Source organism: Sphaeramia orbicularis, unplaced genomic scaffold, assembly GCF_902148855.1.
Source record: "Sphaeramia orbicularis unplaced genomic scaffold, fSphaOr1.1, whole genome shotgun sequence".
NCBI lineage: Eukaryota > Metazoa > Chordata > Actinopteri > Kurtiformes > Apogonidae > Sphaeramia > Sphaeramia orbicularis.
Genome location: NW_021941463.1, coordinates 432,810 through 443,988, shown reverse-complemented (window position 1 = coordinate 443,988; position 11,179 = coordinate 432,810). Strand labels below are relative to the sequence as shown.

The following is an 11,179-nucleotide window of genomic DNA, read 5'->3' as shown; positions in this document are numbered from 1 at the left end:
TTTATCGAATACATACATATATATACAAATATACACACATTTGTAGAACACTGTACAGCAGCACTATCCCTATTATATACAATTATAGAATATAATAGAGTAGAATAGAATAGAGTAAAATAGAATAGAATAGAGTAGAGTAGAATAGAATAGAATAGAAAAGAATAGAATAGAATAGAGTACAGTAGAGTAGAACAGAATAGAATAGAGTAGAATAGAATTACAGTGAGTCGTTCACAGAATTCACCACTAAAACTTTACTAAAACGCTGCTCTAAGCCCCGCCCATTTCCACCCTTCCCCCTCAGTCAATGCAGAGACCAATTGACCAATAGAAAGAACCCAATGTTAGCTGTTAGCGTTAGCGTAGCACCAATGTGTCGGGTGTTTCTATAATTTGAATGACGGTGGATGGTTCTAAGAGGGTTCTACTGTTCTAAAAAGGTTCTACTGTAAAGGGTTCTACTATTCTAAAAGGGTTCTACTATAAAGGGTTCCACTGTAAAGGGTTCTACTGTAAATACAACCGGTTCTTTACAGTTTAACGGTGCATTCAGGGTCCGTTTGAAAGGCTCTGTAAACATCATGGAAACCTTCATTTTCAACAGTTCCTGGTTCCAAATGAAAACCATGATGATGAGGTCATTTCCCAGAGTTCTTAGCGTGTCTCATGATGGTCTGTCTTCATTGTGTTGTAGAACGTCGGTAAACTCCAGACCAGGTCCTCAGACTGACCTGTTTGTGTGTGTGTGTGTTCAGATCTGTTCCAGAAGGCCATCATCCAGAGCGGCACAGCGCTGTCCAGCTGGGCGGTCAACTACCAACCGGCCAAGTACACCCGCGCCCTGGCCGAGAAGGTGGGCTGCAACATGCTGGATACCATCGACCTGGTGGAGTGTCTGCAGAACAAGAACTATAAGGAGCTCATCGAGCAGTACATCACGCCCGCCAAGTACCACATTGCCTTCGGGCCAGTGATCGACGGCGACGTGATCCCGGACGACCCCCAGATCCTCATGGAGCAGGGCGAGTTCCTCAACTATGACATCATGTTGGGGGTCAACCAGGGCGAGGGCTTCAAGTTCGTGGACGGGATCGTGGACAGTGAGGACGGCGTGTCTGCCAACGACTTCGACTTCGCTGTGTCGGACTTCGTAGACCACCTGTACGGGTACCCGGAGGGAAAGGACACCCTGCGCGAGACCATCAAGTTCATGTACACGGACTGGGCCGACAAGGAGAACCCGGAGACCCGACGCAAGACCCTGGTGGCCCTGTTCACGGACCACCAGTGGGTGGCGCCGGCGGTGGCCACAGCTGACCTCCACGCCCAGTACGGCTCGCCCACGTACTTCTACGCCTTCTACCACCACTGTCAGAGCGACATGAAGCCCAGTTGGGCCGACTCTGCCCACGGCGACGAAGTCCCCTACGTGTTTGGGATCCCCATGATCGGACCCACGGACCTGTTCAACTGCAACTTCTCCAAGAATGACGTGATGCTGAGCGCCGTCGTCATGACCTACTGGACCAACTTCGCCAAAACCGGGTGAGTCTGGATCCACCTGGGTCCACCTGGGCTTTGTTTTAGGTCCAGGAGGTTTGAAGAAGTTTTGGGTTCTAAGGTTGAGGAACATGTACGATATAAACCTGTCAAATGTGTAGAAATACTTGGAAAAGGATCCAGAACCAAACTGAGCATTAATATTAAACCTGTTATGGTGGGTTTGAATTCTCCACAGTGACGAAGACTGTTCATATTTATCGTAAAAAAACACGACGTATGTGATGAAACCAGAGGATTTTAGAAAAACATCATCCAAATCAAAATGACCTGGTGTTTGATTCAAAGTGAAGCTCAAATATCAATTGTCTTGTACTAATGGTCATACTAGTCATGCTAGTACTAGTACTAGTCCCAGTATTAGTACTAGTACTGGTAGTAGTGCCAGTACCAGTATTAGTACTAGTACTAGTGGAAGATTAAGAGTGTGTAAAGGCAGTGGTCCACATCAGGCTGTGGTGTACCGTGGTGTACCGTGGTTTCAGAACATCCTCAGGTCTAAGTTCTTCTAAATCGCTCTTCACCTCTGGACAGTTTTAACGTTTATGATCCTCGAATATCATCTGACTGTTTTATTTCTTGTGTTTTCTTGTCGTAGGGATCCAAACCAGCCAGTTCCTCAAGACACAAAGTTCATCCACACTAAGCCAAACCGCTTCGAGGAGGTGGCCTGGACCAAGTACAACCCCAAAGACCAGCTCTACCTCCACATTGGCCTCAAACCTCGGGTCAGAGATCACTACCGCGCCACTAAAGTTGCGTTCTGGTTAGAGCTGGTTCCACATTTACACAACATAAACGAGTTCTTTCAATACGTTTCCACGACCACTAAGATTCCTCCGCAGGACACCACGCCGTACCCTTACACCAAGCGTTTCCCGGGGAAGAACAACTGGCCGTCGACTACACGCCACCCTGGCGTTCCGTCCGCCAACACCAAACAGACCACGGAGCAACGCAAGAGCAGCGACCTGACGGACGAGTCCACCGTGGTCATCGAGACCAAGCGGGATTACTCCACCGAGCTGAGCGTCACCATCGCGGTGGGCGCCTCCCTGCTCTTCCTGAACATCCTCGCCTTCGCCGCGCTCTACTACAAGAAAGACAAACGGCGGCACGAGTCCAACCGCCGCGTTCCCACCCCACAGCGCAACTTGGCGCCGACCAACACGCCGTCCACCGCCAACGACGTGGCGCACCTGCAGAGCGAGGAGCTGATGTCGCTGCAGATGAAGCAGCAGCAGCTGGAGCACGAGCACCACCACGAATGCGAGTCGCTGCAGACCCACGACACACTGCGCCTCACCTGCCCGCCCGACTACACCCTGACCCTGCGCCGGTCGCCGGACGACATCCCCCTGATGACGCCCAGCACCATCACCATGATCCCCAACTCCCTGGCTGGTATGCAGCCTCTGCACAACTTCAACACTTTCGGTGGCAGCCAGAACAGTACCAACCTGCCCCACGGCCACTCCACCACCAGGGTATAGCTCCGCTGGGACGGACTGCCGCAGGTTCAGCTGGGATCCACCGGCAAACCTCAAAGGCAAATATGAGCCACTGACTGAAGCACAGGCTCGGCACATGTTGTTTTCTATTATGTCTACTTGAAAAGTCTGTAAACTGATGAACATATTAAAGGTGAATGTTGGACAAACTGTGGACAAGGAGACAGCAGGAGTTTTACCAAAAGAACAGTGACCCAGGGGACGTGACTGTTAATACTTTAAACCAAGAGTTTCATGTGACTGACGCCAAAAAAAAACCAAACAAAAAACGAGGCAGCAGTTGTTCAAAAGCAACAATTCAACCAGTGGAACGTCCTGTTTTCATGACCTCCACCCCAGCCTGAAATGTATTTATGAAAACTTTGTAAACAACGAAAAAGAAAAAAACAGCTGTGTATGAAAATTCTATATATAAAAAAAGTCCAATAGTAACAGAACTCCTTCTGCGATGGTTTGAATTTAACTTTGGTTGGTTTTTAAGCTTGTGTGTAAATATTTCAACACATCTGTTCAGTTTATCACTGCGTTTCCTGCGTTCACCTGATCCAAAGTCCGTCCAACCCTGTAGACCGCCCCGTCCACCCAGTCCTCCCTCTGTGGACCACCCCATCCACCCCTGTGGACCGTCCCATCCTTCCTGTCCTCCCCTGTGGACCGCCCCGTCCAACCATTTGGACCACCCCTTCCAACCCTGTGGACCGCCCCGTCCATCCCTTTGAACTGTCCTGCCCACCCAGTCCTACCCTGTGGACCGCCCCTCCCACCCCTGTGGACCGTCCTGTCCACCCCAACCTCCCCGTCCTCCCCTATGGACCACCCCATCCACCCTGTCCACCCTGTCCTCCCCTTTGGACCGCCCTGTCCACCCTGCCCTACCCCTGTGGACCACCCCGTCCTCCCCTGTGGACCACCCCGTCCACCCCTGAGGACCACCCCATCCACCCTCTCCTAACCTGTGGACCACTCCGTCCTCCCCCTTGGACCACCCGGTCCTCCCCTGTGGACCACCCTGTCCTCCCCTGTAGACCACACCGTTCACCCCATCCACCCCGTCCTCCCCTGTGGACCACCCCATCCACCCCATCCATCCCCTCCCCCCCGTGGACTACCCTGTCCTCCCCTGTGGACCACCCCCTCCTCCCCCATGCCCCCCCCCCCCCCATGGTCCTGTCTCGTGCGTGTCTTGGTGTCCCCTCTTTAGACTGTGCATGTCCAGAAGCTCCTCCCACCGCTCTTCCTCACTCTTCATCCTTCTTCTTCGTCTTCTCTCGTTTCCTTCGTGGCTTCGTTTCTGTCGTGCACCCTCAGTGCCGCCTGAGCGACGGCGTGACCAGCAAGTGTATTCTTTAGAACCAACAGAGTCCGCCCCCCTTCTGTCTGAATATTAGTTGGATCTGTTTGTATCTAATCTATGTTCGATATTTCAAACTGTCCGATGCTAGCAATATGTCCAGTTTTGTGCCAGGCTTGTGATATTTTGGGTTCAAAAGCAACTGAATGAGTGTAAATATTAATGATATTAATTATTATCAAATGACAACAAAGCATTCATGAACTCTATTTACGTTTTTGCATCCCACTACGAAAACAAAAATATATTTAAAAGATTTGACGGTCCATTTGTAAATTCGTTAACAGATTTATTCAAAGCCAGTCCAAAGGTTTTAAGGTGGACTTTGGAAATCCTTTCTTTGTCTCTTTTATTCGTTTGCGGTTTTGCCTTAAGTGATAATAGAGATATTTCTGGCTGGACACATGTATAAACTTTTTCTGCAACATTTTTAATAAAATATCACAGTATTTTCTAAAAAAAAAAAAAAACAAAAGAGACAAAAGCCCAGTGTGTCTGTTTACTGGTTTGAGTGGACGTTTGACCGAAAGGACGACTGTGGTTTTTGGACGGACTCTGTCCTCGTCCAAAGGTCACATGTTCCGTTCTATGGTCAGTAGAAGGATGTGGATGACCATCTATGGCTGACTGTCTGTGGATTACCATCTGTGGATGACCGTCTGTGGATGACCATCTGTGGATGACTGCCTGTGAATGACCGCCTGTGAATGACCGCCTGTGAATGACCGTCTATGGATGACCATCTGTGGATGACTGTCTGTGGATGACCATCTGTGGATGAGTATCTGTTTGACCATCTGTGGATGACCGTCTATGGATGACCATCTGTGGATGACTGCCTGTGAAAGACCGCCTGTGAATGACCGTCTATGGATGACCAACTGTGGATTACTGTCTGTGGATGACCATCTGTGGATGAGTATCTGTTTGACCGTCTGTGGATGACCGTCTATGGATGACCATCTGTGGATGACTGTCTGTGGATGACCATCTATGGCTGACTGTCTGTGGATTACCATCTGTGGATGACCGTCTGTGGATGACCATCTGTGGATGACTGCCTGTGGATGACCGCCTGTGAATGACCGTCTATGGATGACCATCTGTGGATGACTGTCTGTGGATGACCATCTGTGGATGAGTATCTGTTTGACCGTCTGTGGATGACTGTCTGTGGATGACCGTCTACGGATGACCGTCTGTGGATGACCGTCTATGGATGACCGTCTGTGGATGACTGTCTATGGATGACCATCTGTGGTGGATGACCATCTGTGGATGACCGTCTGTGGATGACCGTCTATGGATGACCATCTGTGGTGGATGACCATCTGTGGATGACCGTCTATGGATGACCATCTGTGGTGGATGACCATCTGTGGATGACCGTCTGTGGATGGCCATCTATGGATGACCATCTGTGGTGGATGATCATCTGTGGATGACCATCTGTTTGACCATCTGTGGATGACCACCTGTGGTACCAACAGTCCAGTACCAATTGTCCAGTACCCGATTGGCCGTTGTCATGGTAACAGTGAATGTCATCTCCAGTCTGATTGGCCGTTGTCGTGGTAACAGTGAATGTCATCTCCAGTCTGATTGGCCGTTGTCATGGTAACAGTGAATGTCATCTCCAGTCTGATTGGCCGTTGTCGTGGTAACAGTGCTGATGCTTCTTCAGTTTCCTGCTCAGGTAAATCCACTCCTGGGACACTGATCCATGGGTCCAGTGTGGAAAGTGTCAGAGGCGTTACCGTAGTGACGGTTATGGGATGGCAGCAGCTGATCCATGGGTCCGGTGTGTAAAGTGAAAGTTGGTAAAGTGTGACAGGCGTTGCCATGGTGACGGTTATGGGATGGCAGCAGCTGAAGTGGACTGTCAGCTCCGTCAGGGAAAACAACAACAGGAGCGTCTGAGCGGAATAAGAACCAGAGCACAGCCCCCCCCCCACAGCCCCCCCCCCCACACACACACACACACACAGCCCCCCCCAACACACACACAGCCCCCCCCCCCCCCACACACACACACACACACACACACAGCCCCCACACACACACACACACACACACAGCCCCCCCCCCCACACACACACACACACAGCCCCCCCCCCCCCCCCCACACACACACACACACAGCCCCCCCCCCCCACACACACACACACACACACCTCTACCTCTGCCCATTCAATCTATCGATCGGCTTTTCAACGAGCTAAGCAAATTAGCTTTAGACGTTCATCTGCAGTGACAGGAGGAAAATTGGACTCTTTAACAGTAATGTGCAGGTACTGAGGTGGACTGATGTCTCCATACCCACCCCCCTGACCCCCCAAGACCCCCCCAGACCCCCCCAGACCCCCCCCGATAATAAACAAAGGCTGATGGGTAAAGTCTCCTTTCTGAGGCAGAAAAGTTTCTTTCGTCAGTGAAGCAGTTTGATCTATAATTGATGATCCAAACTGCATGAATATGGATTCACACACGTGTGTTCAAACGATGCGGCGCCACGTGAATACCTCCTTTTAATTGGCCTGTTGTTTACGCTCAGGGGGAGGGGGCCGGCAGGGGGGGCTGCTGAATGGGAACGCCGCAGACTCCACTGGAAGTTAATGAAGCCGGCGAAGGCAAAAAGGCGAAGGCGCTCCATCACTCAACCGCCGTTGTTCGAGCGTGGCGCTCTGCAGGCCACCATTACCGAGGCTCGCCACCGTGACGAGGTGACCGGACGCAAATGAAGGCGGGGTGCGGTTGTGCAGATGGCATTATGGGGGCGTCGACATGTGACACATGAGCCCCAGAGCCCTATGAAGAGAGTTACAACACATGTGGATGTCAACGCTTTGATGGTCACATGGTTCATGTAAGTGTGAATAGTTCCAAACAAACCCAGAGCTGTCAGGTTCTTTTGTGGGACGGATCTGAAATAAGCCCCACCCACCTTTTGTGTCCCTACTGTGTGTACTGTTGTGTGTGTACTTCTAAGTAGTGGGCGTGACCACTGAAAGGACAGACTTTAAAGGTTGATATTAGCTTGGATATGCTAGTGCTGCTAATGTTACCAGTTCATTCAGTCTGTCATTGGACAAGGTCAGAACTATTGTCCCCACCTCCAGAACCAAGAAGGAGGTCCATATTTAGTCTCTGGATGTGTAGTAACTGTGTTAATATGGAAGATTCTGATGAGTCCGACCTGCCCAAACACCAGTTAGAACGCAACAGGCCAGACAGCAACGACAGCAAAGGATCGTGGGAATCATCATCTGTGAAGAAGTTCAATTATAGCATTAGCATTAGCATCAGTACGGATTATGATTTAGCTTAAAACGGAAAAGTGTCCAACTATTAGAACTATTATTAGATGTGGAATGGAGAACCATCATCTGTGAAGAAGTTCAATCATAACATTAGCATTAGCGTAACCACCAGTGAATATAGTCCAGTAGGTGGACCTGGGTTCAAGTCCCACCCTTGTCCCAGACTTTTGAACCCCTCTACCAAAACCAGGGCTGTCCAGTCCTGGTACTCCAGATCTACTGTCCAACCCTGGTCCTCCAGATCTACTGTCCAGTCCTGGTCCTGGTCCAACACACCTGGTTCAGATGATCATCATGAAGAATCTGAAGGTCAGTTTAAAAACAAGTGGTTCACTATTTTTCAGTTCAAGGGTTGGTGTTATGTTACCCTAGCCACAGCCCATTGGTTTATATGGCTGTGGTTAGTAGTGTTAGCCTAGCCACAGCCCATTGGTTTATACGGCTGCGGTTAGCAGTGTTAGCCTAGCCACAGCCCATTGGTTTATATGGCTGCGGTTAGCAGTGTTAGCCTAGCCACAGCCCATTGGTTTATATGGCTGTGGTTAGCAGTGTTAGCCTAGCCACAGCCCATTGGTTTATACGGCTGCGGTTAGCAGTGTTAGCCTAGCCACAGCCCATTGGTTTATACGGCTGCGGTTAGCAGTGTTAGCCTAGCCACAGCCCATTGGTTTATACGGCTGCGGTTAGCAGTGTTAGCCTAGCCACAGCCCATTGGTTTATATGGCTGCGGTTAGCAGTGTTAGCCTAGCCACAGCCCATTGGTTTATACGGCTGCGGTTAGCAGTGTTAGCCTAGCCACAGCCCATTGGTTTATTAATTCTTCTTTCCTGCTGTGTTTTCCTTTATTCATTTTCCTTTTTTTTAATTCCTCTTGTCACTTCATAAATGACTGTGGTGGGTTTTCTTGTTTGTATTTTTGTTTGTGTTGATCCTATAAATCGTGGTGGTTTTGGCTGGTTGGCGTCGGCTCCTGTTCCAGTCGTACAAATACCGTGATAATCCCATTTCAGCCCAGATGAGATTAGAACGCCAACGAAATAAACCCAGCACAGCTGAGGAGGAAAAAAAAGAAAAAAGAGAAGATAGAAACAGGATAAAATGGAAACAAATACAACTGACAAATACAACGGGAAGAGAAAAACCTGAAAAATAAAGGATAAAATAAAATGAAAACAGGATGAATTAAATAAAAACAAGTGAAATATAAAGAATAAGAAAACAATAAAACATTAAAATACTAAAACTGTGATGATTTCCACTGATGCTGATCAGAACGATGCATTTAAGGACCTGTAGGAGTTTACAGTGATGATGATGATGAAGATGGTGATGATGAAGGTGATGGTGATGGTCATAATGACGAAGGTGATTCTACTGATGCAGACTGTTGTGTGTCTTTGCTCCGACCACACGTCCGTCTGTGTTTTTTCCAGCAGTGGGTTCATTCAAACTCCCAGAATGCATCAGGTGCTTCAGATCATCCACTCAGTGCAAACATTAGCAGAGCAGAGCCAAGCCCCGCCCCCCTCCTCCACACTCTGCCGTCTGCAGCGTTTGTATGCAAACGCACACTGGGGTGGTTTCCATGACAACGGTGTGTCAGCAACAATGACCAGGAGGAGGAGGAACCAAGAAGATCCAAAACCAGGCCTGGACCTGGACCTGGATAGGGACCTGGACAGGGACCTGGACCTGGAGCTGGAACTGGATTTACAGACCAGGTCTTGGTCCCTGGACCAGATCTTCAGTGCTGGACTCCTCCAGAGTACTTACTGAGAATGTGCAATCCATCCTGTGTATTCAGATGGAGCTGTTTGATTGGATAGGGTGTTGGTGCGTTCAGAGTCCTCAGGTTCATTCAGATGCTAGTGGTGGTGTGTTCATGGTCATCCAGGTTCATTCAGATGCTGGGGGTGGTGGTGCATTCAGGGTCCTCAGGTTCAGTCAGATGCTGGTGGTGGTGGTGCATTCAGGGTCCTCAGGTTCATTCAGATGCTGGTGGTGGTGGTGCATTCAGGGTCCTCAGGTTCATTCAGAGGCTGGGGGTGGTGGTGTGTTCACGGTCATCCAGGTTCATTCAGATGCTGGGGGTGGTGGTGCGTTCACGGTCATTCAAGTTCATTCAGATGCTGGGGGTGGTGGTGCGTTCAGGGTCATCCAGGTTCATTCAGATGCTGGGGATGGTGGTGCGTTCAGGGTCATCCAGGTTCATTCAGATCCTGGGGGTGGTGGTGCGTTCACGGTCATTCAAGTTCATTCAGATGCTGGGGGTGGTGCATTCAGGGTCATCCAGATGCTAGGGGTGGTGGTGCGTTCACGGTCATCTAGGTTCATTCAGATGCTGGGGGTGGTGCATTCAGGGTCATCCAGATGCTAGGGGTGGTGGTGCGTTCACGGTCATCTAGGTTCATTCAGATGCTGGGGGTGGTGGTGCGTTCACGGTCATTCAAGTTCATTCAGATGCTGGTGGTGGTGCGTTCAGGGTCCTCAGGTTCATTCAAATTCTGGGGGTGGTGGTATGTTCAGGGTCATCTAGGTTCATTCAGATGCTGGGGGTGGTGCTGCGTTCAGGTTCCAAAAAAAAAATTAGAGTCACATGACCAAAACAAACAGATGAACTGATGGATGTTAGAGTAAGAGAAGAAGAAGAGTTGAACCCAAACACGTGTGTGTATGGAGGAGGAGGAGGAGGAAAAGGAGGAGAGACAGGAGGAGGAGGAAAAGGAGGAGAGACAGGAGGAGGAGGCCCATTTTGCAGTTAATGCATCTTAATGTGAGACTTGTAATTAGTTATTGATTGTGTGTGTGTGTGTGTGTGTGTGTGCGTGTGTGTGTGCGTGTGTGTGTGTGTGTGTGTTTACAGCTCAATCAGACCATGATGGAGATACAGATTAGACCAACACCAGGAATTAGACTGCACCCACTGGATGTGTGAAATGGCGGTGGTTCTGTCAGTGGTTCTTCGGTTCAGTGTGTGTGTGTTTATTCCTGCAGGTTTTCACATCAAAGTCTTCGTTCTGATCCCAGAGCGTTTGAAGGAAAACTCACACTTTTAGACTTTTATGTGTTTATGGCCTCGTTTCTGTGTGTGTGTGTGTGTGTGTGTGTTGGCATTTCAGTTTCATCAGATGTTTGATTTACACTCCAAGAACGAATATGGGACACAGTCCACCTTAAAACAACAGGCGCCTGTCCAGCTCCAGGCTCCAGGCTCCAGGCTCCAGGCTCCAGGCTCCAGGCTCCAGGCTCCAGGCTCCAGTTCCAGCTGTAGTTGCAGCTCCAGTTCCGGTTCTTTCTCCTGCTCTGTATTGGGTATTCTGGACAGGCTGTTCCAGATAAACACTGTCGGCCTTTCAAACTCTACCTGCTCCACTTTCCTCCTAAACTTCTGTGAGCTGGAGTCAGATAAGGCTGTCGGAGCGGTGACGGCGCCG

The 11,179-nt window shown here is 49.7% G+C and overlaps 1 protein-coding gene across 1 annotated transcript in view; it reads left to right on the top strand.

The window, feature by feature from the left end:
• The window catches only part of nlgn4xa (neuroligin 4 X-linked a), a 10,779-nt gene extending 7,310 nt beyond the window's left edge, over nucleotides 1-3,469 (top strand). Inside the window, exons 5-6 of the mRNA XM_030129532.1 lie at nucleotides 759-1,548; nucleotides 2,162-3,469. Of these exons, the coding sequence (XP_029985392.1) occupies nucleotides 759-1,548; nucleotides 2,162-3,056 (1,685 nt within the window). The 3' untranslated portion in view covers nucleotides 3,057-3,469. The remainder of the gene's footprint in view (nucleotides 1-758; nucleotides 1,549-2,161) is intronic.
• Nucleotides 3,470-11,179: the final 7,710 nt, after the last annotated feature.